This window comes from Vidua chalybeata, chromosome 21, assembly GCF_026979565.1.
Source record: "Vidua chalybeata isolate OUT-0048 chromosome 21, bVidCha1 merged haplotype, whole genome shotgun sequence".
Lineage (NCBI taxonomy): Eukaryota > Metazoa > Chordata > Aves > Passeriformes > Viduidae > Vidua > Vidua chalybeata.
The window spans coordinates 4729597-4757252 of record NC_071550.1 but is presented as its reverse complement, the minus strand read 5'-3'; the positions used below and the strand labels follow the sequence as shown (position 1 = coordinate 4757252).

Here is a 27656-nt window from a genome sequence, read left to right as displayed (position 1 = left end):
CTTCTCCCTGCAGGATATTTGGGTTTCCAAAAACCCTCCTTTAACACCCCCATTTTGTCTAGAGCATCCCCAAGCCTGGTTGTACTTTGTGAGGATCTCAGCAGGACCAGATCAGGGCTGAGCATCTTTTCTCCTCTCTCCCCTCTGCAAAACCCTCTCCTCCACTTTTGCCCCTTTTGCTGCAGATGCCATGGTCTGGGGAGGAAAGAATGGAACCCTCTGTGCCAGGTGGAGATGGAGCACCCCACACCCACCCTGTTCCCATCCCAATCCCACCCCATGCCCACATGCTCTCCCTGGCACCTCGAGTGTTTCAGAGGGTCCCACCCTGCAGCAGTGTCTCCAAGGAGTGAGTGCTGCTCTTCCTTCCCAGCCCTTTCTCAAGCTTTTTTCCCCCTCCTCCCTCCAAACACAACAAAAGCCCCAAATCCCCCGCAAATGAGAAACCTCTTTTTGTTCCTCTTTTCCCTTTGCTTTCTGCCACGGCAGAGTATTGATTGGAGCTGATGTGCTGTAATCCGCTGTTTCTGTGAAAAGTTGGCATCCCAGAGTCCCTGGAGGGGCTGGATCCTGCCCCGGTGTGGGTCTTACTTCTCTGCCAGGTTTCAGGCTTGTGGCTAGCAGGAAAGCTGCATCCATCCCCATCCCATCCCATCCCATCCCATCCCATCCCATCCCGTCCCATCCCATCCCATCCCTCTCTCTTGCCCCGTCCCATCGCTACACTTGGTGAGAGGGTCATCATGAGCAGCTGATGGGTGGGAAAAGGCTCTGGTTTGGAGCAGAGCCAGGTCAGACCCCATTGGGATGGATATCCAGAGTGCTGGGCTTCTGAAGGAGCCCTCCTGCCCTTTTGGCAGGGCAGGGGACGGTGACAGGGGGACCTTGGTGCTGATGAGAGGGGCTGGTTGTGGGGGTCGGCAGGGATCTCCAGAAAGGAATAAATCAGTTTCCTGACAGCCAAGGAGGGCTGTGGAGAGATAGGGATGACCCCAGCCTGAGAGAGGCTCACTGTGGGGTGCACAGCTGTCTCTGTGGGTCTGAGCCCTGGCTGGAGACCCCCTGTGCCCACCCACCCACCCAACTCCACCGTGCTGCCACTCCATCTGCACTCAATGATGGCAAATGGGCCGGAGAGCTGGAAAGTCAGGGGAAAGAAACACAGCCAAAAATCGCCAAAAAACACAGGGAAGATTTTAATTTAAAACCTTTTCCCACATGGAGAGCAGCAGCCTGGGCCATCTGGAGGAGCATATGCAGGTGAGGGGGGGCAGTGGTGCCTCCTCCAGCTCCCCTTGCTCTCAGCAGCCTCCAGAAAGGGCTTTGGGCTGGTGAAAACTAACCCAGGGGGGACCTGGATACCCCAATCCCAAACACCAGCCTGGGGGAGCCCAGCTTTCCCTCCTGAGCTACCAAGACCTCTCTGTTTAATTGCTGTATTTGCTGCAAAAGTGATGATGAATCCCAAAGCAAACTACAATAGCAGCTGAGTTTATTGCGGGAGATTAATTCAGCGGTTTAATCAAAACCGCAGAAGCAGGATGGGAAAGCATCAGTGTGGGGCTGGGAGGAGGGGGTCAGGGTCAGCTCTGCTCAGCACCCACATCCACCCCTAGCCCCGGCAGTCAACGATGCCCAAATTAGCAGATTTACTCCTCAGAGGGCTTCTCCATTGGCTGAGCATCACATCCAGCATCCCAAAGCCCCAAGTCTCCTAGCAACTCCCCAGCTCTGCCTGTGCCCACCCATTAACCCCTTCCCAAGCCCCCCCCCACGCTGTGTGGAACACCCGGTGCTTCGAAGGCGTCGCTGCCACACTTGGGTGGGAGCAGGGATTTATGCAACAAATAAATCTGCAGGATGCTGGAAGGAAGCTCAGGATGCTTGGCTGGGTGGGAGAACCGGGCTGGTTAGCCAAGACTCAGAGTGTTGGATTCCAGGTGGCACAGAGAAACCCTCAGGTTTATGTATTGGTGGTTTGGTTTCTAAATGTCATGTTAGTTTTGAAGGTTTTATCCTCCTGACTTGTGGAGATGCTGGGAAAAGGTCAGGGAACCCCCAAATCATGGCCAGTCCGTGCAGCTCCCAGCTGGCATCGGCATCGGGAGAGGCTGAGCACGAGCCAGATTCTTCCTCCAATTTCAACAGTAAATCAATGACACAGTTTCTTTGAGGATAGGATGGAAGGGAAATTTTCAAGGAAAATGGCCTTGAAAGTGTAAAATCACAGCAGGACATGGTGTGATGGCCAGGCCTGGGCTGAAGGAAGTGGGGCTGCTCCGTGATGGTTTTTTCAGATGGGATGTCCAATACTTCCCTGGTTTTGCCTTTAGAGATCAGAAATCAGGAAACCAGGGCTGGAAAAAATAGTGGGTTTTATGGCTGAAAAATAACAGTTGACATGGAAAAAAAGCCAAACAAGTTTGTTTGGGTTTTTGTTTTTTTTAACTGTCTTACTATATATGGACTGGGAAATGTATCCAAAGATCACGTGCCACTGAAAAGGATAAATCACTTCTCTCACTTTAATGTGCTTTGTTGGGTTTTATCAGAAACATTGTCATAAAATTACCAAATTGAAATTTTAAATGGGGGGGAGAGAGGGGATATCTCGAGGGTTTGTTCTTGCTTCTCTTTTCTTATTGCCAAATAAAATACAATTAAAGCAACATTCTCTATGCCAGCCAGCATAGCTAACATCGCTTTTCTGACGGCACTTTTTTCTGTCAGCCAATGAAAATAAATGATGCAGGATTACCAGGGAGCATCCAGCCTCCGTGGCTGGAGGGGCATGCGGAGCAGCAGGCATTTCAGTTCAAAACAGAAGGATTTTACTCCCGCGGTAAGTGGAAATCTCCAGGGACGTTTCCCACAGAGCTCTCTGCCGCCGCCTGGAGCGAGGCTTTGTTTTTCCTTTGCTCTCCCAGTTCCCACCAGTGCTTCCCAGTCTAACCCAGTCCTTGGCACAGCCGCTATCTGGGAGTGCCAAATTAACTCGGGGCCCCCTGCAGCACTTTTGGGGTGACCCTGGTGAGGTCACCGTGGGCCCGGTTCCCCGTGGGGCTCATTCCTGTGCCGGGGGCTCATTCCCGTGCCAGGGGCTACCAGTGGCTCAGCTGCTGCCTGCACCAAAATCCCCGTGGTAATTGGATGAGGGCACCGGTTTCCATGAGAATATTAAATCAGAGTCCCAGCCCCAATCCAGGGCGACACGCTTGGGGATATAAAGACACGGTAGATCACGTTACAGAGGAGTTATTTCTCCTACTTTAAAGTCAAAGGTATCACAGCAACTTTTACTTGTCACAGAGCATATTGGGGCACCTCTGATTGATGGGAGTGGGAGGGAGGGGGGAGGCAGCCCCCAGCAGAGGGGCTGAGCACTCACCACTCATCACAGCGATGGGCTCTGGGGGGCTGTGGGAAAGCAGGCTTAAAAAGTTCTTAAGTGCTTTCCAAGCCTGATTTTCCAAAGCCTCCTGAGAAACAATCTCTGTGATGAGGTGTGAGCGCTCAGCCACTCTCAGGGGACAGCCCAGGCTGTGACTGTGGCCACAAACCTTTGTGGCAGTGCCAGTGCAGGTGCTCCAGTGCTGCAAAGGTCCTGGAGGCTTTGTGGGCAGCAGCTCAATCCCCTTGGGACGAGTACAGGGAGTCACTCAGCAAATGAGGGGCTCCAGTGTTCTCCCAGTTACTGGTTTAGCTGGGTGTCTCATTGTGGTGACCATCTGGTGGCATCTGCTGCTGCTCAGCTGTCACCCTCCCTCCTGGTGAAGGGGAAATCCAGCACCTCATGGATGGGGTAGGCAAGGGACACGTCCAGGGATCCAGCAGAGGATTAGGGATAGCCATGGCAGGAACATCCCATGGCTCCTGCCACGGTGGGGATGGATGGATGGATGGATGGATGGATGGATGGATGGATGGATGGATGGACATCTCCCCACTCACAACAGAGAGGCAGGGGGGAACACACAGACAGATGTGCCTTGTTAGCCCATGAGGTGGCCTCAGTTGATGCTGACAAGCCCATTAAAGGGGTTTATCAAGGGAGCTTGGGCGAACAGGAGGCTGCTGGTTTCAGCTGAGATCCTGGTTTTGGGCTGGGAGAGCCTAAGCCTCTGCTCGTTAATTAGAAAGGCTTCAAGGAGGTTGGCCTCACTTGTGAGCAGCCATAATATGATGAGCGATTAGGGACTCTGAAGCTTTTTAGCCAGTGTCATTAAGCTGCTGATGAGCTCAGGCGAGAAAAGGTCCTTTTTGGCTGTGCCTGAAACTGGCTGGTCCTGCTCTGACCTGGTGCTTCCTCCTGCTGTGGCCCCCGACCTCCTGAGCCCAATGCAATGGGTGAAATGTGTGTCCTGGGAACAGGGATGGCTTGGCTGTCACCCTGTGTCCTTGAGTTGGGTCAGACCTGGAGTAGTTCAGCTCATCAGTGAGATGATGAGCTTGTGGTCATGCACGAGTGAAGCTGAGATGTTCCTATTTTCACTGTCTGCCAGGTATTGAGAGAATTTGGGGATGATTATCTCTGAAAAGGTGACTTTAGACCATTTGTGCATTAGGGAAGAGGATGGTGATGTGTGTCCTGACAATTGCTTTGGGAGAGAGCTCCTTTACCCGTTATGGGGTTTCCCCACTTGTCTGGGCACTGAGGGTGAAGCCTTCTGGCTCAGGGGACATCCTGGCAGTGTCACTGTCCCATCCTCCCCTTGCCCCTTGAGGGCTGTGGCAAAGCAGGGAGCAAAAATCTACTGGATTTTATCTGCCCTCCCTCATCTCCTGTCAGCCTTGGCAAAACTTCCTGCAGCTCAGCAGCATCATGGCCCGCCGTGGTCTGCCTGGCATCTCCAGCGCTGCATTTACGGCAGTGTTAATTAAATACTTTCTGCAATCAGCGCCACGCGTGACCCCGCTCCCCAGGCTGGGCTGGAATGTGCCATCATCGACCGAGAACATGACTGCTGCCATCCCAGGGAATTTCTAATAGAGATTTACTCATCCCAGGCCTCTCGTTTCTCCATTTTGTGACATTTTGCAAAGTTCAGGTTTACAAAATAAGCCAGCGCACACGAGAGATGCTCCAGCCGTAATTTACACTGCAGGTTCAGTTTCCCACTACACTGAAGATGGGGTCTTCACTCCGTGGCCAGCAGAGCTGGGGGGTGTGCTGGCAGCTGCCCTTTCCTGCTCTCTGCCCAAGGGGCTGCTGTTTGTGACAAGGAGCACCCTGTCACCCCAGCTGTCCCCACCTCGCAGGGCTGTGTGTGCTGGGAGAGCAGCAGAGCATGTTCTGTGCTCATTGAAATGCTCGTGGCATGCTGCAGCTCAGCCTGCCTCCAACCCCTGCTCCAGTCCCAGGGTGAGGGAACTGGACACAGTGTCAGGGAAGGCCAGGTAGGACTGCTGTGGTTTTTGGGCTGTGATTTGGGATGCTCAACTGCTCTGCTTTTAAAAATAAGCCTGTGCTGAAAGCTGGAGGAGAGCATGGAGGCAGCAGGCTGCCAGCAGAATTCTGTTACTGTGCCCCAGGTCTCAGCTACAGGCAGAAAAGCCATTTTTGGCAAATCACTGGTGGTAGGAGCTGCCTGTTCCAGGAAGGTGAGGCAGTGTGTGTGCTGAAACACAGGCAGGTGTCCATCCCAGAGGCTTGTCCCTCCATGGCACAAGGTGGTGGTCAGTGCCTTCCTGACCCTCTCCCATGTAAATTGTGGCCAGCTCCTGTGGATGGTGGGACTTGGGGCACACTGCCAAGCTGGGTGACCAAACCTTCTTCTCCTCTTCCTCAGGATGGACCTGGCCATCCTGTGTTCCCCTTCCTCCAGCAAGGTCAGCTCATCCCTTTGGGAGAAGGTCCTGCTGGAAACTAAGGGGTGTCCCTTTCACAGAGCCACTCCAGGAGTGCAGTGGAGCCTGGGGCAGTGACCCAGCTCTCACCCCAGCTCCAGGGGATGGATGGGGCCACCCTCAGCCTCACGGGTGCTGGAGGCAGGTAAGTGGCACCCAGTCCCACGCACCCTGTCAAAACCTGGCCATGCTGGCAGCCTGGAGCTGGGCTGTGGGACATGAGGGGCTGTGAGATCTGGCACACCTCGCTCCTGCCCCGCGCCTGCCTTGTCAGGTCTGATCAGGAGGAGGATCAGTTGGCCCTGTTCCTGCTCTCCAGATTTAATTAACAGGCCTTTCATCTCTACCCTGAAGGAATCTGCTATCTTCTGTCTTCTTAATTAACGTTCATTAAGCAAATCAGAAGAACATTTTCTCCTCTCCGCCTCCACGGCTTTTAACCCTTGCGGGGTTCCAGGTCTGTGTTGGGGCAGAAGAAGGCTCCTGGACAGGTTGGTGTCATCACAACCTTGGTCATCACATCCCTGAAGTGCTTGGACCAAAGTTCTGGAGCATTGGGTGAAGTCTCTCCAGGTACAGAGGACTTCAGGTGAGGTCGGGCTTTGTTACCAGTGGACCACAGCAAGTGTAGGGCATCTCCTTGGGCAAGGGGCAAACTTGTGCCCACCACCCGGCAGGAGCCTGGTGAGGGCTCATCCAATCTGGGGTACAGCTGAATCCGTCTGGGAACGTGCAGTTCCCACCTCAGCTGCAGCATCCCCACTGCTGAGCACAGCAGTGTCACCACCAATTCCCATCGAGCTCTGGCCCTGTGGGCCATTCCCCCACGCCCAGTGGGCTGTGCTGGAGGAGGAGGTGAGACTGGGATACTCATCAGCATCCTGAGCCCTGGCCGTGTGGTGTCATCACTCTCTAATGTGCACCCCTCTGTAACAGGGCCAGGCAAATCCTCTCAGGGATGTGTGTTGCATCCCAAGGAGGAGGAGGCAAATCCTTGACACTAAAGATTTGGCTAGGGCATGGTGTTAATGGTGCCAAGGTCGTGGGTTCAATTCCCATATGGGTCATTCATTTAAGAGTTGGGCTCAATTACCCTTTTGGGTCTCTTCCAAGTCAGAGTATTTTATGGTTATATCTCCTGTCCAGAGCTTACAGCCTCAGTACCACGGGAAAAGCAAAACACCTGGAAAACCTCACCTCTGCAGGATGCAAATCCCATTAAAACTGGTGGTGGAAACACACGGGGCAATTATTGAGCTGCAAACCCTTCTCTTTCTCCCTGGAGGTTGACAGTGGGTTTCCCACTGGCCGCCCACTCCCAGGCAGCTGCTGCACAGCTCCTTGATGCTGGGAAATTCAGCCTTCCCAGAGGAGCTGGCTCTGGCTGTCAGAGCCTGGGTCAATATATGATAATGGGCCTCTGAAACGGCGCTGCTGTGGGAGCCGCTGCCCAGGACTCTGATTCACAGCTCCCCTCTGGTGCTTCTCCCGCAGTGTGTACGGGGAAGGAGAATAAAATAAATAAGAGTAGAAGGGAAGGGGAGGAAGGGAGCTTAAATTATAAATGAGTACTAAGTTTCCAGAGCCCCTGTGGGCAGCTCAGTGAAGTGGTGTGGGGGTCAGAGGCAGCGCTCCCCTGTGCATCCCACTTTTGCAAATACAGCCCCTGTGAGGTGTGGGTCAGGATTTGCCCAGGGGCACGGCACCGTGCCAGGCTGCCTCTCTCCCTGTTTGCTGCCACCCTCCTGCAGCCACAGGTCAAATCTAGAGGGTGCCATGGTCCCCAGAGGGATTCCCCTGGCACAGACTATAATTAGCATTAGCTGCAAGCTGCTAATGAGGTCTGGTGATGATCTGGTTTTGCCACCCCATGGAGATGCCTCCACAGGAATGTGCCCTCACTCGTGTCCAGGGGACTGGGCTGGCTCATGGCAACAGGCAGGGATGGGACCCCCCCCCCCCACTCGAGGTTGCTGGTGTGGAGGAGTTGGGGTGTCACAGACCCACAACCCAAGCAGGTTGGTGTAAGTGGGAGAGCACTCAATCCCCCCAAAAATCAGTGTGAGGAGAAGAAGGTGCTTCAGAGTGAATCTGTTTCAAAGCCTTTCTCTAATCCCTTCTTGATTTTGGGGCTGCAAAAATAGTGGTGACCCCTACCAATTGAAGGAAAAAGCCTCATGTGAGGCACCACAAGCTCATTCCCAGGGCTGAGGAACGGAGGAGCTCAGCTATGCCCACGCAGCTGAAGATGCAAATCCCCAATCCACAAAGCAATGGAATTGTTCTGGGCATAGAGTACTGCATGGTCCCATCCCCACGGCCTGGGGACTAGGATGGTCCCAAACTGCACAGCTCTGCCTCACATATTTCGACATTCCCAGCAGCTTCCACAAGATGGACCTCGGAGCGAGAGGAGGTGCCGGGTAGGGGGACACGTCCCATCCCATCCCACCCCGTCCCATCCCATTCCGTCCCTCCTGCTGCCATCCGGAGGAGGCTCAGAGTCCGGCCAGGAGAGCCGCGGCATGGCACGGCCTCCCGGGCTCTGCCTGCTGGCCCTGCTGGGGCTGGGGCTGGGGCTGGGGGGCTCGTCCCCCTGCTGGGACCCTCGGGGCCAGCCCCGCCGCTGCATGCCCGTCTTCGAGAACGCCGCCTTCGGCCGGGCCGTCCAGGCCACCAACACGTGCGGGTCGCCCCCGGAGGACTATTGCCTGCACATGGGCGCCCAGCACGCCAGCGCCCTGTGCCACCGCTGCGACGCCACCGACCCCCGGCGCCACCACAACGCCTCCTTCCTCACCGACTTCCACAGCCAGGAGGAGAGCACCTGGTGGCAGAGCCAGTCCATGGCCTTTGGCATCCAGTACCCCAACTCCGTCAACATCACCCTGCACCTGGGTAAGTGCCAGCAGGAGCCCTGGCGGTGTCGGTGGAGCGCAGCGGCTGCGGGGGCATCAAGATCAGGGTGGATGCTCCTGCACCCTGCAGCTCTTGCTGCCAGCGCTGGTTTAAGGACAGGACCCTCCCCTGGGCTTTCTGGGGGGTGTATGGAGGGAGCTGCCCTCTGCAAAGCACTGAAAGGACTCGGGGAGGGTCTGCCCTGTCCATCAGCCGAGCCCCAAGGATGCCAGGAGCTGTGCCTGTCTGTGCTGCGTCCCAGCCAGCCATGCCCGGAGTGCCTGCTCCCCCCTTCACCCCGGGCTGCTTTTTTTCACTGATTTTGGAAGCCTGCGGAGCAGGAGGCAGATGGTTCCTACCCTGGGAGAGCCTTGCCCGGGGAGGGTGACTACCATGGGTGCCAAGCCCCTCCTGTTTCATCCCCTTGCGTTGCTCAGGGTGCCTGGTATGTCTCAGGGTGCCGAGCTCCAGACACACCGTGCAACCGCAGTAGGTTTCCCCAGCTGGCATCGACCCTCTGTGTTTTAAATACCGTGCGAGCCGCCCACCTGGAGGGTATTTAAACCCAAGGGGCATGCCTGGCATTTTAAAAAGGTTTTATAACATTTTCCTGCCATCTAAACTCTCCTGGCTGTTGGCCAGAGCTGTAAAATCTTCATTCTCTGCAGTCTCCTGCCATCTGCATGCCGAAGGCGGGTAGTGGAGGGGCTGCGGCTGGAGCTGGTGAGGGGACAGCTGAGTGTCGGTGTGGCACCAAGCCCCGCTGGTGGGACCCAGCGTGGTCGGGGTGACGGTGACGGTGGCGGGTCCGTGCCTGCCCCGGCAGTGACGGGAGAGCTGCCCGGCTGGGTGGAGGTCGCTGCTTTCCCAGCCCCCTGCCAGCGGGCGGACATCTGGTCCTGTCCCCGGGCCGGGGCCGGGCTCCCCGCCGGGCACGAGGAGCGCTGCCGGAGGAGTCTGCCATCCTCACTCCCTGCTCCGGCCAGCCCTGGCAGAGGGGATTTGCCGGCCTCTTGCCCACCTAACGCAGGCTGTCAGTTTGTCCCGCATCCTTTGGTGGGTGACCCGGGGCACAGACCACCCGAATGCAGCCTGTGTGGCTGAGCCAGCTGCCGCCGGGCGACTTTGTGGCCACCAGTCCCAGCTCAGCACAGCGACATGTGTGGGCTCTACTTGCCCCGGGGCTTCCTTCCTATTCTCTGACCTTCTTCCAGCTCTTCCCTGGCTCCTCTGTGGTCCTTCTTGGACCCCACTCTCGGGTTTCCAGTGGAGTCCAGTCCCTGTGAATGCCCTGCTGTGACTGTTAACACAGCCAGGACTAAAGCATTGCACTGATCTCATCTTCCAGCCTGTCCCTATAGCCCTTCGTGAGCTGGAGCATCCTCTGCCATTGTACCCTTCTTCCTACATGGCTCCTTTATCTTGCCATGTTAAAAAGTACCATCTTGGTGCTTGGCACATCATTGTCTGACCTTTCCCACAGTTGCCAGGTCCTGTTCTTGTCCCAGCCACAGATGTTTTTTATTGCTGCCTTACTGCTTTCACTTGGGTTAAGCAGAAAAAGCCCAACTGGCCCCTGCAGTCCCCTGGAATGCACCCTGGGCTGAGTCCTTGCTCCTGAGCTCTACCAAATAATTGGGTTTTTCATCCCATGTAGTGTGCCCCCCTAGCCTGTCTGTCTTGCTCGGTCACACCTCTTGTAAGTTCTCCAGCGTGGTTGCCTGGGGAGCTTATTAAATAAGACATGGGATGACTTGGACAAGACCCGTGTTTACCTGCATGTTGTTGATTGGCGTTAATTAGATTATGCTCCTTTAAATCTCTTCTCCCCGTGAGGTTCCAGCCATGCTGTTATGGTGCAGTGGGCTTGCAGCTGGTCGATCATCCCAAGTGTCCACAGCTCTTGTATTTGCCCTGTCAGATGTCACGAAGGAACTCAAAATATCTGTGGCTTGCAAAGGCAACAGACACCAGGGCTCCTCAGGAAGCAATCTGAATGCCAATGGCTCATTTTGGAGTGTCTAGATCAGGCACTATCTCTGTCTGTGACTCTGATTTTCCTGTGGGACTAGAGATGACAGTCATGTCACATGTAGGTGACATGATTGTCCCACATGCTCCTTTCCTCCTCTCCAGAATTCTCTTCTTGGAGCCCCAGAGCAGTACAAGCTGCAGTTTGGGCTCAGGGGGAGGCAGGTGCACACTTTATTCAAGTGACAGCACAGCTGGGAGAGCACCCAGGGGTCCTGGTGCTGCCTCTGCACCCTTCCCAGCATCACTGTCCAGCAGCACATCTGGCTTTGGGAAATGTCACACCTGAGCAGCAGAGAGGAGACAACCAACCTGGTTTATTTTCTGGACCTTTTTTTTTTTCCTTAGGAGAAATTGGCTGATTAAAAAGCCTGTCTGGGAAAAGCACATGAAAATTCTCAGACAGGCTTTTTAATCAGCCAAATTTCTCCTCTCATGAAAATTCCTCAGAAAAGTGAATCTTCTCCACCCCAGCTGGAGGCACCAAATTGGGGCTCCCCCAGCGTGGCTGTCCCCTCCCCTCGCATGGGGCCACTTGGGGCAGGGGCAGTTTATTGACACAGCCCTGCCTTCCCTTCCTCTCCCAGAGGAAACTGCTCCGGGAGGTGACGGCCCCGACCTCGCTGTTTTGGTAGACAACCCCCTTGGGACCGCGCTGTCTGGGAACCGGCGCCTGCCAGGCGTCCCCCCTGCACGGGGTGCAGGACAGGGGCACCCCCGGCGTCACCAGCCTGGAGCGGTCCCAGAGGGAGGCGAGAGGCACAAGGCAAGGGTGGGACAGCCCAGCTGCAGCCCCTTCTTGGCCCTCGTCACCTCCGGGTGGGCTGGGAGTGGGTCTGTCCCCCTCTCCAGGCGCTCTGCCGGGCGCTTCCTGCATCCCTGATGGGATGCAGCTGCTTTTCCCAGCGCTGGTAGCCGGCTGCCTCGGCTCCCCCGCAGCAAAGTCGCAGCACATACGCGACAGTATTCATATGGGCCCAATTAAAGGCTTGTTTTCCTAGTCCTGGAATAACCCCTCTAACATTCCCAACTCATTATCTTTTCAAATAAAGCCAAAACCTTGCAGCTAATTGTTTTGTGCTGTCAGGAGTGGTGCTGTTATGGAGCAATTCGGGCTTTGAGCTGGTCCTTCATCTCTGGCAATTAAATGGGTCTGATGTTCACTTTGGTGTTTTCTCTTTTCCTTTCTGCTAATTCTTTCAAGCTCTTTCAGAGCTCGCCGGACGCCCCAAGGATTGGTGGCCTCTCTTTGTCTTCATCCCAGCAAAGATGGAAGCGATGCCAGGTCCTGGCATGCAGCTCCCTGGGAAGGGATTGGCCTTGACCCGTTCCAACTCTCCATCCCTAAAGCACCACTGCCCTGGGGATGCTTTCAGTGCTGTGGGCCTAATTCTCCCCCACAGCTGCTGGATAGAGCCTGGATTTGGAACTGCTCTTTGCCCTTGCAACCTTCCCAGTGCACCCACACAAGGGGTGGGCCTTGCATTGGGGTGAGAGGCAGCTTGGACCTGGACAGGGTTTGGGCTGCACCAAGGAGGAGCTGGTTGAGGGCAGCTGGGTGATGGTGAGGATCTGTCCATTTTTAGCTATGGTGGGTGCCACAGGATGCTGTTGGGGTAATCCAGGCTGTGGTGCCCATCGGGTGGCCGGCAGAGGGTCGCAGAATGGTGGGTCTGTCCCCAGGCAAAGCCTACGAGATCACCTACGTGAGGCTGAAGTTCCACACCAGCCGCCCCGAGAGCTTCGCCATCTACAAGCGCAGCCGCGCCGAGGGGCCCTGGGTGCCCTTCCAGTTCTACAGCGCGTCCTGCCAGAAGACCTACGGGAAGCGGCCGCGGCAGTACCTGCGGCCGGGCGAGGACGAGCAGGTGGCCTTCTGCAGCGACGAGTTCAGCGACATCTCCCCGCTGAGCGGGGGCAACGTGGCCTTCTCCACCCTGGAGGGACGGCCCAGCGCCTACAATTTTGATGGAAGCCCCGCGCTGCAGGTGCCACCAGGGTGGGAGGGGGGTTGGTGCTTGGAGCCTTGGGATCAAGGGCATTATTGCACCCAGCTGGGGTAAAAGCTGCGCTGCATCCCGGCTTGAAACGCTGCAGGATGTGTCCCGGTTGGGGTGGGAGCTGGTGGCCCAGACCTCTCTACCAAGGTGGCTTCCCCATGTCCCCTGCAGGAGTGGGTGACAGTCACTGACCTGCTCATCTCCTTGAACCGGCTCAACACATTCGGGGACGACATCTTCAAGGACCCCAAGGTGTTGCAGTCATACTACTATGCCATATCTGACTTCTCTGTTGGTGGCAGGTGAGGAGCAGCCAGGAAGAAATATGGGGATCTTCTTGGGGCTGTGGGACTGCGGCAGCTGCTCCCCACCTCAGTGTTGTCTTAATTATGATTTGGGGGTAAAAACTGCTCAGATGTGGCTTTCTCCATGTGTAAACTGGAGCTGGAAGTGCAGAGATGGGTGATTAAACCTGGAGATCTCCCAGCTGTGCAGAAACATTGTCTTTTTCCCACTAGCCCACTCCATGTGCCACCAGCTGTATTTGCTTTGTTCCCTCCCAGTCCAATGGCTTTTAATGACACTGGGGCACATGTTGCTCCTCCTGTGACCCTGCTGGTTCCTGGACACTGCAAAAGGGGAGCCATGGGGTTCTAGTGGAAAGATGACCTGAAGCTGCAGAGGCCGCTGGAGGAGCTTGGAGTCAGCATGGCCAGAGGCAGAGGAGCTGGAACAGCTGCCAGCAGGAAAGGGCAGCAGATGTGGGATAGAGATGCAGGTGGCACCCACTTGGTGCTGCCCGTGGACTGTGCTGCACATGCCCTTCCCCAGATGGGGGAAGTGGAAGATTTCCCCATCCTTGAGAGAGCTGTGTGTCCCAGGCAGCAGGGCTGGGACAGCTCCCAGCTGGCCGGCAGACCTGTAGCTGCTGTCCCACCTCCGGGGACAGCAGCAGGATCTGGTTAGCACAGGCCACCCTCGGCGTGTGACCTCCTGACTGGCCAGGCTGGGAGAGCCTCGGGAACACGACAGGCGGCCTCAAGGCCAGCACAGCCTGAGCTGCTCTCACCCCACAGCCAGCCCAGTAGCAGGGTCACACACTGCACAGCCTGGGCACCGTCCCGCTGCTGCTGCTGCCCACACCGGTGCTCAGAGCAGCTCTCCCACTCCGGGGTCTCGCCACAGGTGCAAATGCAACGGCCACGCCAGCGAGTGCGCGCCGGACGAGGCCGGGCAGCTGGCGTGTGTGTGCCAGCACCACACGGCCGGCACCGACTGCGAGCGCTGCCAGCCCTTCTACCAGGACCGGCCCTGGGCGCGCGGCACGGCCGAGGCTGCCAATGAGTGCCTCCGTGAGTATCCCCCGGGTGGCTCCGTGGCCACAGCGGTGGCTGGCCCTGATGGGCTGCGCTGGTGCGGCATGAGCTCATCTGGCACCTCCTGCCCTTCCTGCACCTGCTCCATTTTGCGGGGGAGGGAGGATTTGTACCCCGTGGCCCCCCTTCACAGCAGCACCCCATTCCCTTTACCCCAGGGTATTCCCATTCCCTTTACCCCACGAGTGCAGCCATCCACTCCGTGCATTGTACTGCACCCACCTCTGCTTCCAAGGGCAGAGGCACCACCGAAAGCTCTCGCTGCTGAGCCAAGGGGTCCCTCTGGCTCATCCGACCCCACAGGAGGTTGCCATAACCTCCAGTGCCCGCCAGGTGCCCACCCATCCTCCCGCCTCTCCCCCAGCTTGCAACTGCAGCGGCCGCTCCGAGGAGTGCTTCTACGACCGGGAGCTGTTCCGGCGCAGCGGGCACGGGGGACACTGCCGCAACTGCCGCGACAACACGGCCGGGCCCCACTGCGAGAGCTGCAGGCAGAACTACTACCGCTGGGAGCCGCAGGGAGCCTGCCAGCCCTGCCACTGCCACCCCGCAGGTGCGTGGGGCTGTGCCAGGCTGCGGCTGCAAAACTACTGCTGCCCCAGCCGGAGTTTGCTGGGAGGGATGGTTTTGGTGGATTCCCTTTTGCTCGGGGTTTTCCCATCTTCCCCGTCCTGTGTCTCTCCCCGGCTGGGGCTGAGCCCCAGGTTGTCCCCGCAGGCTCCCTGCAGCCCCAGTGCGACAACTCGGGGACCTGCGTCTGCAAAGCCAACGTGACGGGCTGGAAGTGTGAGCGCTGCAAGGACGGCTACCACAGCCTCAGCGAAGGTGGCTGCAGGTGAGAAGGAACCTGGCCCCGGGCAAGAGCAGAGGGATGGAACCGGGGCTCACCTCCTGTTTTTATCTCACCCCATCCAGACCCTGCACCTGTGACCCCGCGGGCAGCGTGGGCACCTGCGACCCCAACACAGGACACTGCACCTGCAAGGAGAGGGTGGAGGGGCACTTGTGCAACAGGTGAGCACCGTCGCCCTGGCATGGGGACAGGAACACTGTCCCTTTCCAGTCTTGGACTTGGTGGCAGGGCTGTGGGGCTGCATTCCTCTGGACCACTGAGACTGGGCTCACAAGGAGCTGTCACCAGTGTCCCACACGGAGACACTGCCGTGGTTCCCTGCGGCTCTGCCTGCCCTGTGCCACATACTCCTGTCTCCTCCCCGTGTCCAGGTGCCAGCCGGGCTGGTTTAACCTGCAGCCCCACAACCCCACCGGCTGCACCAGCTGCTTCTGTTACGGCCACTCCAGCGCTTGCAGGGCGGCAGATGGCTACGAGGAGACCTGCATCCGCTCCGACTTCAGCCAAGGTAACGACCCCCTCCCCCCAGCCCCAGGTGAAACGGAGGGCACCGCTCTGCCAATTTCAGCCAAAAATGTTTGGGAAGGATGTGGACGAATGTCCCTCTTCGGGATTGAGCACCTCCCTTTGGAGCTAACTGGTGGTGATGTGTGGAGAGGGTTTTCTCTGGCTTGCCCCTGTTTTACTGCTAAACCTCAGCTTCTGCCCCCAGCTCCACGGGGACAGGGTGTCCGTGACTCCCTGTGGCACCCCTCCATGCCAACCTGCTCCTGGGGCTGTGCATGGCTCAGGGAGCGCCGTGGGGCCAGGCATGGGCATTCCACCACACCAGGGACTGCAGGAGCACTAAAGATCAACTCAGAAAGATCAAAAAATAATAGGATGGAGCCTGCTGGGAACTTTCCCAATTATTCCCTTCTCTCCCCATGTTCGGCTGGGATGTGACAGCGCGGTCGGACGGGCGGGATGTGGTGCTTTTGCCCGGCTGCTGGCAGGGCTGGATGCGTGCGGGATGCTCGGGGAAACCCTGCCATCTGCCGCGCATGCCGGCGTGTGCAGCCCCGCTGCGGGGACACCGCAGGGACGGGCACCCACGGCAGGCACCCCGCTCTGCCTCGCCTGTTCCCAGATGGATACGAATGCGCCAGGCACGGGTGGATCTTAATTGCCTTTAAACCGCGCTGCCAATTGCTGTGCTGCTGGAATGTCTTCCATGGCCTTGAAACTGAGCCAGGCTTTAAACCGAGTCTTTTTTTCTACCCTTCACACAGCCAATTTGGGGCTGCTCCTTTGGGGACTGGTTTGGCAGTTTCTGAGCTGAGATGCAGCCACGGCACCCTCCTAACTCCCTGCTCCCCAAAACATTCCCCAGTCCACAGTGGAGGGGGATCAGATGGAATTTTCTTTAACTGGGCGAAAGTATAAACCGGGGATGATTTGATAACAGAGCACAGCCCACTTGAGAGATTTCCAAGTGTTTGTCCTGCAGGGCTGGAAGAAATAACCAACTCTGTGGAGTGAGGGGGAGTTTAACTGGTTTCTTAAGGAAACCAACTTAATGCAACTATGCCCCATCTCTTCTGGGCTTCTCCATCATTTCTTCTCAGGCTTTCTGTGCTCACCAGCCCACAGTAATGTTAGAGTGGCAGCACAGGCAGGGGGCAAAAGTTTAAAGATAATCATTTCCTCCAAATCTAAGAAAATAAATAGGTGGGGGATGGTTAAGGCCACCCTCTGGTGCATGAGAACACAAAGCCCAAGTGGAGCAGGGTGTTACAAAGTGCGGGCTCCTTCCAAGACTCGAGAAAGTGTTGGGATGAGGGACAGAGCCCCTGAAAGCAGCACCCTGCTGGTGCTGTGCTGGCAGGGTCTCATGGCAACTCTTAGCTGTGCCCTGTCACTGTGTCCTGTCACACAGGGCTGGAGGGCTGGGCTGCCACAGCTCCAGGCACCACAGACCTGCCTCTGCGCTGGGCTGGCTGGGAGATCATCGCCGAGTGGGATGGAGAGGAGTCTGTGGATTTTCTTGCACCAGGTACTGTGTGTGCTGGGTCCCTGGGGGGCTGCTCTGCCGTGAGAGCCCTCTGGTGCTCTCGTCCCACTGTTATGCTGGTGCAGGAGGCACTGGGCTCCATTCCAGAGCTGAGCATGTTTCTGTAGCAGACAACATTGGGGAGTATTGGAACAGTGGACCAGGACCCCAGGAGGGCAGGCTGGAGCTGGCATCACTCTAGGAGGGTGACTGTGGCTCCTGATGATTGTGGTGGGAATGGGGCTGCACTGGCAGTCCTGGCAGGGCTGGTGCCTTCATGTCCTACAGACTTTGCTCCTCTCTCCCCTCACAGAGAAGTTTCTGCAGAACCAGCGCCTCAGTTATGGGCAGCTCCTGTCCCTGCTGCTGGGAGTGGAGAATGGGACAAGAACAGAAACTGGGGTGCCCCTGCTCCAGGTCCAGCTGCTGCTGGAGGGCGAGGGGATGAAGATCACCATGTCCAGCAGCAAGAGCCAGCTCCAGCATGGAAAGCAGGCCGTCACCTTCAGGTACCCATCATGGAGTTTTGGGGAGCCTCAGTGAGGTTTAGGGCTCAGTGCCTGATTTGTCTGGGCTGCGCTTTACTGCTCTCTGCCCCACCTTGGGGATGTAACTGTGCTGTGCCCGGGTCCCAGCCAGGAGCCGAGCTGTCCTGCAGCACCGAGCTCATGCTGGCCCTGTCCTGCCTCCCCCACTCCCTCTCCAACAGGCTGCACGAGGCAGAGGAGGGTGCAGAGCCTTTGCTGTCAGCCTTCAGCTTCCAGCGCCTGCTCTCCAACCTGACCTCCCTCCGCCTCCGCGTGAGCCGCGGCCCCATGAGAGGTGGGTGGCTCCACAGAACATCCCCACGGGGACCATGCTGGGGTGGGACTGGAGATATCAAAGCAGCACCAGGCTGTCGAGGACGAGAGGGATTGTAGGGGGTGTTTTGGGGCAGGGGCTGCCTTCTCCCTGTGAACACCCCTGGGCTCTCAAGGAGGTATTTTGGGGTCTCCTGTGCCTGTCTGGAGTGTTTCAGAGCCGAGCAGGGGATGCACCATCCCATTCCCACACCGCTCTCCCCTCTCACAGGCAGGTTGTCCCTGAGCGAGGTCCAGCTCACATCTGCTCGCCCCGGGCCAGGCACACGGGCGGGCTGGGTGGAGGAGTGCACGTGTCCCATGGGATACACCGGGCAGTTCTGCCAGTCCTGCGCACCTGGATTCAAGAGGGAGATCCCATTTGGCGGCCCCTTCGTCAGCTGCGTGCCCTGCACCTGCAACCAGCACGGGGACTGCCACCCCCTCACAGGTGTGCACCCCCCGGCCCCGCCACTCACCTGTTGCTCCATGCGTGGGTGGCAAATCCATGCCTTTGCTTGTTCTGAGGGAAGCTTGGAACCATTGGTGAGGTTGTGGTTCCCAAAATTTGCAAGTTGAATTGCTTGGGTGGTTCTAGGGACCGGGTTAATAACTGCAAAGATAGAGATTATTAATGAAGAAGTGCAATAATGGTGTTAAGTTATAATTAGAGGAGCATTTTTCATTATACTTTATGACCTCTAAGGAGGAGAAGGGGAGGGTGCTGGTCTTCAGAGGAGTGGGGGAGCAGGGGCCAGGGCAGCAGAGAGGGTTTTGCTAGGCTGAGTCTCACAGGCAGCTTCACTGCCAGATGAGAGGAGCAGGACTCTGGAACCTGAAAACTGAGGCTTAACCTGAGCAGAGAAAAAAGCAGGAAAACACAGAGGTGCCGGGCTTGAGGAAAGACACCAGAGGAGCCAGCTCTTGTGCTGCCAGCCCAGCCCCTCGGTGGCTGCTTCTCCTCAGTGCAGAGTAATAATGATGTACGGCAGGGATGGAGAGGGCTGGAGGAGGCAGAGCGCTCGGCGAATGCCCCTGCCCTGCCCACGAAAACACAGCGGCAGCTCTGCAAACCCGCCCTCACCCCGCAGAGCCGGGGCTGGCGCTGCCGACCGCACAATCCCCAGGGATGGGGCCAGGCTTTTAATGTTCCGGCCTGGGCGCTGCCAGCCTGCGCACTTCCTTTAGTTTATTTTTCCGCTTCTTCCTGCCACCCGCTTTTTCTTTATTTTCCATCGTCTGACTCTGCCTGGATGTGGGGAAAATGGAATAACACCCCCTCCTGCGCAGCCTTCCTGGTATGACCCGACCCCACAACACATGGGGGGGAAATCCTCCCCCTGACTCCTCTCTCTCCAGAGAAGCAGAGCATCTGCCTGGAGGTGGGGGGTTCCTTGAGCACTCTTCCTCCTCTTCCTCCCTCTCCTCCTCACAGCCGATTTCGGAAGGCTGACTCACCGGCTCGGCTCGCTCTGGGGCAGATGCTCCCCGGTGGTTGCCGGGCCGGCTGCTTGTGTTTTCCAAGCCGGGCTGGAAAGGACGCGCCTCGACACTCAGAAATGTGTTGTGGATTACGGCAGGCGCCGGCAGCCTCCGCACACATTGACGGTGCTGTCTGTGCCAGCGCTGCCTCGTCCCTGCGTCGCTGTGGCCTCTCCAAAACCTTCTCCCTCGACAAAAGACGGGGCAAGGAGGGAAAATGTCCCGACTACTGGTTGGAGATGTGCAACCCCTCGCTTGGAGCTGCACATTCCTCTTGCTACGCTCAGCGCTGGGCTCTCTATCCCTCCCGCAGTCCCTGCTGCTATTCGGGGTTGGGTTTTTGCAGACCCTCAGCTCCATTTTCCTCCCCGCAGGGCACTGCCAGTGCTTGCACAACACAGAGGGTCCCTCCTGCGAGCGCTGCAGCCCCGGCTTTTACGGCAACCCCTTCGTAGGGCGCTCTGATGATTGCAAGCCCTGCCCCTGCCCCGGCCGCTCGCCCTGCACCGAGGTGCCCAGCAGTGGGGAGGTGGTCTGCACCCACTGCCCGCCGGGGCAGAGAGGTGAGCCTGGGGCTGGGTGGGCACAGGGGCTGTGGGCACGGCTGGATCCTCCCCACCTTTCCACCTTCCCCAGGAAAACGCTGTGAGCTCTGTGATGACGGGTTTTTCGGGGACCCCCTGGGGCAGAGAGGTCCTGTGCATCCCTGTGAGCCCTGCCAGTGCCACGGGAACGTGGATCTCAATGCCGTGGGGAACTGTGACCCCGTGTCTGGCCGATGCCTGCGCTGCCTGTACAACACAATGGGCGACCACTGCGAGAGGTGTCGGCCGGGCTTCTACGGAGATGCGCTGGCTCCCAGCCCTGCTGGGAAGTGTGCACGTACGTACAGCCCCCGGGCACAGCTCACTTGCAGCCAAAATCCTCCCAGCAGTGAAGGCAGAGGGTGGAAGGGGATGCCCAGCAGGTTTAGGGCCTGATGGATAGTCCAGGTTACCCCTCTATGTTCCCCTTTGCCCTCTTGCTCCACTGCCATCCTTCCCCAGAGATACTCTGGCCTGCAGGGACTCTTTGGAGCCCTGGCTGATGGGGGAACGTGGCTCTCCACGTTGTCAGGAGCTCAGCCCCAGTGCACCATTCCTGCAGTCCAATCCAGCAGCCCCATGCTGGGATTTAAGGGTTATTTTGTCTCCCGTAGCTTGTGATTGCAACCCCAGTGGCTCAGACCCGAGGCTGGAGGGCTGTGATCCTGGCACGGGCCAGTGCCACTGCCTCCCACACGTGACAGGCAGAGCCTGTGGGCAGTGCCAGCCTGGCTACTACGGCCTGGAGCCCACCGTGGGGTGCAAGAGGTATGTGGGGCATGGCATGGGGCTGCCAGGGGGCAGCAGTGGCTCCATGTTCCCAGCTCTGCTCTCTGCATTGATTGCCTGCTCATGACCCTCCACTTCTCATGCCAGCTGTGAGTGCCACCCAACAGGGTCACGGGAGAGCGGGTGCCACGTGCTGACGGGGCAGTGCTCCTGCCAACCAGGTGTCACAGGGAAGAAATGTGATCAATGCCAGCATGGCTTCTTTGGCTTCTCTGCCAGGGGCTGCCGAGGTAATGGGAAAGGGCACTGCATCTTTGTCCCTAAAGCAGGGCTGGCAGCCACAGTGTGATGCCTTTCTGCCACCACTGCAGCCTGCAACTGCTCCCCACTGGGCTCCGTCACCCCGCAGTGCCACGAGAACAGCACCTGCCTCTGCCACCCTGGCTTCGTGGGCTACAAGTGTGACCGCTGCCAGGCCAACTTCTTCCTTGACCCACTGAGCTCCCGCTGCCAGCAGTGTCCTGCCTGCTACGGGCTGGTGAAGGACCAGGTACAGCCTGTGCACTGCTGAGGCAGGCACAGCACCCCACCCCTGCAGTGCCTCACTGTCCCCCCATGTCCCCCCGTGTCCTGCCTGCAGGCTGACCTCCTGAAGGCCAGGCTGCAGGAGATGGAGGAATGGCTGCAGAAGCCAGGCTGTGATGCCCGCCCGGGCCAGTCTGCCATGCTGGGAGATGCACCCCGTGGAGATGGGCTGCCCAGCCCACATCTCCTGAGAGGTACAGGAGACTCTCCTTCCTTCCACCTATTTCACCCTCTGCTCCCTCAGGGTGCTGTGACATGCTGGGTGGGTGCAAGGAGGTCTCAGGTGAGCACTGGCCTCAGTGTGGTGTGACCTGGGGGGAGGGCAGTGGAGGGGACATGCCTTTTTGGGAGGACAGAGCACTGCAGGGATGCTCACAGCACTGAGGTCTTGGAGCAGGCAGTGACGGGCATTACTGGGGGCTGAGCACCAACACATGGGTACCCTTTGGGTGCTGAATTCCTGGGTCTCTCCTGAGCATCCAGAGGAACTGTATTCCCCTTTCATTAGTAGATGTTAGGCAGGGGCTGGGGCATGGGGCAGCTCCACAGGGAAGCAGAAAGCTCCAAACAACCCCAATGGGCAACGAGAGACTTGTGCTGCCCACAGGTGCCTGGGCCACCCTCTCGATACAGGTGGGGCAGCTGGCAGGGGCACTGAGCACTGCACAAGGCCGTCTCACCAATGCCAGCCAGGCCACCAGATGCTCTGACCACGGACCCCCCAAGACCTGCACCCTGCTCTCGGAGATCGGGGCCGTGCTGCTGTCGGCACAGCAGGAGATCCTGCACGCTGCAGACACCCTGGCTACCACGGTGGGGGCTCTCAGTGGTCCTGGGCTCCTGAGGGGGGTGGTGGCAATCCTGGGGGGCACTGGGATGTGCCTCCCAGGACTGTTGGGGTGGGATGTGACCAGCAAAGTGGGGGAGCAGGAAAGCCTGGGGTCTGTGTGGGTATAGCTCTCCTTGCAGCTCAGTCAAGAGGAGATACTTTCCTTGCTCTAGCCCTTTGGGAGGTTCTTGCTGGTGCTGGGCTGGCAGGGTCCAGGGGTGCCTGCTCCCTGCAAGGGTCTCAGCTCTGCTGTTTGCATTCCAAGGAAATTCCCCAGGAAATCCCACAGCAGCCCACAAACTGGAGCCACTGGGCACTGGAGGCTCGGGCTCTGTCCAAGAGGTAAGATTTAAACAGGCAGAGGAAGCTGTCAGCCCAGCTGGGGGTGCAGGGGGCCCACTCCTTTGCCAGGAGGCCAATCCTGATACCCTCTGTCTGGGTGTCCTTGTCCCTGCAGCCACAAGGACTCCATGGCACAGGTGGAGGCCGTGGTCAGGAGAGCACTGCGTGCCTCCAACGCCAGCTCCGAGCTCCTGCAGGACCTGCTGGAGGGGAACATGGCACGGGACGAGCTGGAGGCTGGGTGAGGGGCTGCCAGGGCACCACAGCCCCTTTCCTCTGGCCAGGTCCCTGTTATAGGACTTGGTCATGGTGATTTGGCAGCTGCCCAACAGGCACGTGCTGAGCACCTTCAAACTCATTGCACAGCAGTGCTGTAAAGCGCAGGGACAGGGTGCTTCATGCTGGGGGCATTCAGGAAAAGCCCCCAGAATTTCCTGCTACATCCATGCCCAGGGCCAAGTTGTCCTCTTCATCCTTCAAGGGACCAGAGGGCCCCGGCTGACAGGAGCATCCTGTCCGTGTAGGTATGAGGAAATCCAGCGGGCGCAGGAGGAGCTGGGTGCTGGCATGGCAGAGGTGGCAGTGAAGGCCAGGAGTGCTGTGACAGCTGTGGAACAGGCACATGCTGACCTGGCTGAGAGACTTTTGCAGGTGGCTGCTCTGGGGCAGGTGAGCAGCACCCAAGCTACAGCTCCTGCTGGCATCCCTACCTTCTGCTTTACCAGTGCTGCCTCCTGAGCTGGGAGATGATCTCATGGAGCCTTTGGCACTCCTGATCCTGCAGCAGGTGCTGCCAATGCAGGCTGGAGACCTGGCACAGGAGCTGGCAGTGCTGGAGCAGGCAGCAGCAGCCCAGGAGCTGTTGGCTCAGCAGGCTGTGGAGGCATCCCACACTCTGGCAGCTGGATTGCACCTGGAGCTGCAAAGGACTCAGAGCTTCAAGCAGGTAATTGCTGCTCACAGGAATGGGGAGCCCCATCCCTGCTGCTCCAACAACTGGAGGGACCATGCCCGCAGCCAGGGAGCTGGGAGAGGATGTTCTGGGAGACATCTTCCTTTGGGCTCCCAGATGTCCCTAGGAGCTTGCCTGCCGAACAGGAGCAGGCTGAACCTCACATTTCCCAGTTGGGTGCAGCTCTTCACCCACTCCCCAGCCTCATTCCTCCTCTCTTCTCCTCTCCAGCTGCGGGACCAGGCTGGCTCTGCCCATGACATGGCCACCATGGCTGTCTCCCGAGGAAAAGCTGTGCTCTCCGATGCTGAGTCCCTCCTGGCCAGCTTGGAAGGTAAAAGGCACCAGTCAGAGCATCTCCAGCCACAACCTGGCTCTCACCAGGTGACAAGGAGAGAAGTGGACAGTTTGGTGATGGCCAGGTTGCTCCTATAGGCATGAAGAAGGTGCTGGGGCATCAGAAGAGTCAGGCTGCCCTGAGGAGGAGAATGGCCACTGTGAGGGACCGAGTGATGGCAGATGCTCAGAGGAAGATTAAACAGGCAGAGAAGACACTGGGAAACTCCCTGTCCATCTCCACCGCAGCCCAGAGGACAGCTGGGGAGGCTGAGCAAGTCTCTGAGGAGAGCGCCAAGGTCAGAGCTGAGGGATTGGGGTGGAGCTGCTGGGCATGGCCAGGCTGGCAGCCATCACCTCCAGAGCCCAGGCTGCTGCAGGCAGGGCTGCGTGTCCCCAGGTGACTGTTCCCATCTCTGTCCTTTTGCAGAGGGCACGGGCTGTGCTGCAGGAGAGCAAACAGGCCCTCAAACATGCCAGCCAGCTCGCCACACGTGTCAATGAGACCCAGTGGGAGCTCTCCCGGCAGGAGCACATGGCTGAGAAGCTCAGGGGAGACCTGGAGGAAGCACAACAGGTCAGCTGGGTTCCCTTGGGCTGGTTGTGTCCTCTAGAGCATGGAAGCAGCTTTGCCTACAGCCCAAAGCATAAGGAACAACCGGATTGGGAGCTCCACTGTAGGGACAACACCTTGGGGATGTTCCTGGGATCTTCCCTACCATCCAGCCAAGAGTCAGTGGTGTCCCTGATCTGGGTGTCTGTCTCTGTTGGAAGGTGGGGTCAGAGGTGAGTGAGATGGCAAAAAGTCTCCAGGAAGCCCGGGGCTCACTCATGTCAGACATCGAGACCCTGAACAACCTGCTGAACAGCCTAGGTGAGACCTGGTGGGAAATGGGGTGCAGGTTCCAGGGAAGGGGCTGGGCTCTTGGGGGCCAGGGCTCTCCTGCTCACTGGTACTCCTGCTTGGTGGCCATCCAGGCTGAGCTGGGTGCTCTTTGGCTCAGATCATCCATGGTCTCAGCAAGGCTTTTTTAAGGCTCATGTCTGGAGGAAAACCTCATGAAGAATGAATTGGGGCTTGCTGAATGTGTGTGCTCATGTCTGCTCTGGGTACACTGATCTCCCTTGGGATTCTCAGGGGGAGCAAGGCTGGCAAAAGTCCCTTTGGAACTGGGGGCTGTGCTAGGCTGGGTTTGCTCCTTGTTGCTGGTTGGTCTTGCTCCAGCTCCTCATGTTTTTATCACGTGGGTTTATTTCTGAACATTCCAGGACTCTTGCATCCAAGAAATTTTGCAAAAGGGTGGAAACCATGACCCATTTGTAAGAGTGAGAAGTGCCCAGGCTCTGCCTGGAACCAGAGTTCTATTTTCTTATCTGTGATCAGTGAGAAGCTGCAAAGCCTCCATGCCCTGCTGCACCCACTCCCTATAGTTTGCCTGGTGCCATGGAGTACATCCAGAACATCTCCTGTCCACCTCTCTGCTCTCATCCATGTCCTCTCCCCCCTTGCCCAGGTAACCTGGAGCAGGACATGGAGGCGGACGCAGTGCTGAGCGCGGGGAGGCTGCAGCTGGAGCAGCTGTGGCTGCGCCTGGCCACGCCGGGTCCCCTGGCCAGCCAGCTCAGCTGGCTGCAGCAGGAGGCAGCACAGCAGCAGGAGAAGATCCGAGCATTTGAGAGCGACTTGGCTGAGATCCGGGCTGACAAGCAGAACTTGGAGGACATTTTGCGGAGCCTCCCTGAGAGCTGCTCGAAGTGACAGGTCGCTGGCTGCTGCCACATGCCCTCTGTGCCCACCCTGCACAGGGAATGGCAGAGGGAAGGACACTCTGCATTCACCAGCATCAATCCCTCCCACCTCTCCTCACACTGCCCTCCGTACAGTATCACACCCCAGGTCCTTTTCCACACCCGTTCAGGCTCCACATCTCCAGCACTGCAGCATGACTCCAGCCACCACCTCTGTCCTTGGGATGGTGGGGGGGGGATACCCACCTACCAGGGCCACCGATGTTTCTGTGCAGGATATGGAGCCATTCCAGGCTGGTCTCTCACTGCAGAGTGAACAAAGAATTCTCACAGATCTCCTCCATCCCTCCTTTCCCATTGCAGCACAGCGCACTGGGCAAGCACAGCTAACCAAGTATGCAATGTACCCAAGCTGTACTGCCCGGCAGTCCCTCCTGCCCCAGGAGAAGAGAGAGGCTCTCACACGTGCTGGAAGCTGGTCCTGCTGCACAGCACCCTGCAGTGTCATGCTCATGGGCTGTGGTCACAGAGGTGCAGAGAGGAATCTTAGTGAAGCCAGGCAGAGAGCTGCTTGCCAGAGGGCACACAGCTTGCCTGCTTCCCAAAGGAAAGGAGTTCACAGCAGGGAGGGCTAAATTAATGAGCAGAAACAAAACAAAGATTGATCCTCACCCAGCTCCTGAAAGGCAGGTGGGACATCCTCAGCCTGCTTCAGTATGAGAGGAGCTCAGGTCTTGCTGTTCCCTTGCTCCAGGGTAAGACAAAGCCACGGCCAGCTCTGCTTGGCTCACCGAATGTCACCAGGCATGGCTATAAACCAGCCAGTCCCAGGGGCTGGGTGGCAGAGATGTAATCAAGGTTGGTGTCAGAGCAGCAGCACCCACAGCCCCACATGAGCACCTGTGCCCCACTGGAGAGGAGCTGGCTGATGGCAGCAGGCTGTGCAGCCAGTGTGGGCTGGATGGGGAACAGCTGGACACCCGCTCCTGCCTGTGTCACTCCCAAGGGGTGGCAGAGGTCAGTGGCTGTATTGCCTTTAAAGGAAAAGCATTTATGTTCCCCTGTGCTCCCATGTGGGCTGGGCTGCAGGACAAGCCAGGTCCTGGCTCAGCCCACCTTGTGCTGGCTGTGCCGTGACTCCAGGTAGCTGAAGTCATTCCCATGAGACCAGAAACGAGTCCCCAGGCTGGAACTTGCTTCATTTTTAACCGGTTTTACCTATGTTTTTTTCTGCTCACAGTGCTGCAAATCAGGTTTGCTAAAGTCTTGTGTAATTTATGTAAAATTGCTGCCATCAATGTTGAATTCCCCCAGCAACATCTCTGGTGGGTCCAGTGGCCTGGAAGGAACACAGGATTCTCCTACTAAGAATAAAGCATCACCCTTCTAATTCTGCACAAAAGCTGCCCAAGGGGTGGGGTGCCAGGGCTGCAGTGCTGTGGGGGTGTGATGGCAGGGGCTCCCCTGCTGCTGCCCAAGGACAGCTCTGGGAAAGCAAAACCATGGAACAGTGAGAGCACAGCGTGATCCGGCTTGGCCAGAGGCAGGGAGCCGTGGCCACTTACTGTCTCTCTGGGAGGACAATTATACATCTCCAGTGAACACACAAATTTGCTGCTCTTACAGAAATGTCAAGCCTCTGCTGTGTGCCTGCTGCTGAAGATGTGGTTCACGCTGCCTCCCGCTCTTCCTGGAACTCTGTGGTGCCACCTGCCTAGAGCTGTATCCATTAAAAATTCTTAATATAACACACAGCTGTCCATCCAGGGTGTGTGGCAGCAGGAGAACACACTGTACCCGAGTTTGCTGCTTTTAAAGAGCAGGGGTTGAAATGCGGCTGCATTTGGGGTGGTGAGGGGAATATGTCTGAAAAGTCCCACGTTAGTACATGATTTTAACATAAAGTGTCAGGCTGACACCGCGGGGGCATGTGACCCTGGCCGGGACACGCATGGCCGGGACATCACCTCGGCTGCGAATGTCCCTCCGCCCGTCCCTTTTCCCGCTGCTCGCGCTCCAGGGTTTATCCAGGGCCTGGAAGCGGCTGTACCATCCCGCCCCTGTCCCTCTGCCGCCGGTACCGGCGGGGCGATGCCGCTTCCAGGGCAGCTCCGGAGCGATCCCCGGTGTCCCGGAGTCGCGCCCGGCGGGCGGTGCGGGCAGAGGGAGCGGGTCCCTTCCCTCCTGCGGGA

General features: G+C 57.9%; 1 protein-coding gene across 3 annotated transcripts; it reads left to right on the top strand.

The window, feature by feature from the left end:
- Positions 1–8345: 8345 nt before the first annotated feature.
- On the top strand, positions 8346–27212 carry LAMC3 (laminin subunit gamma 3). 3 transcript variants are annotated; one of them, XM_053962388.1, is made up of 29 exons: positions 8365–8745; positions 12460–12764; positions 12948–13078; positions 13962–14128; positions 14517–14705; positions 14870–14987; positions 15068–15166; positions 15377–15513; positions 16924–17040; positions 17351–17546; positions 17747–17859; positions 18109–18327; positions 19733–19921; positions 19995–20240; positions 20557–20710; positions 20819–20961; positions 21043–21221; positions 21312–21450; positions 21864–22069; positions 22351–22427; positions 22543–22668; positions 22952–23096; positions 23212–23373; positions 23611–23713; positions 23815–24014; positions 24146–24292; positions 24490–24589; positions 25230–25477; positions 27091–27212. In XM_053962388.1, exons 1-28 carry the CDS (start codon positions 8373–8375, stop codon positions 25472–25474), a joined length of 4725 nt encoding a protein of 1574 aa, XP_053818363.1. In that variant the 5' UTR covers positions 8365–8372; the 3' UTR covers positions 25475–25477; positions 27091–27212. The 3 variants fall into 3 exon arrangements, with proteins under 3 accessions (XP_053818365.1, XP_053818363.1, XP_053818364.1); XM_053962390.1 differs by having other exon boundaries at positions 8346–8745; positions 25230–27212; XM_053962389.1 differs by having other exon boundaries at positions 23215–23373; positions 25230–27212.
- The last annotated feature ends 444 nt before the right edge of the window (positions 27213–27656 follow it).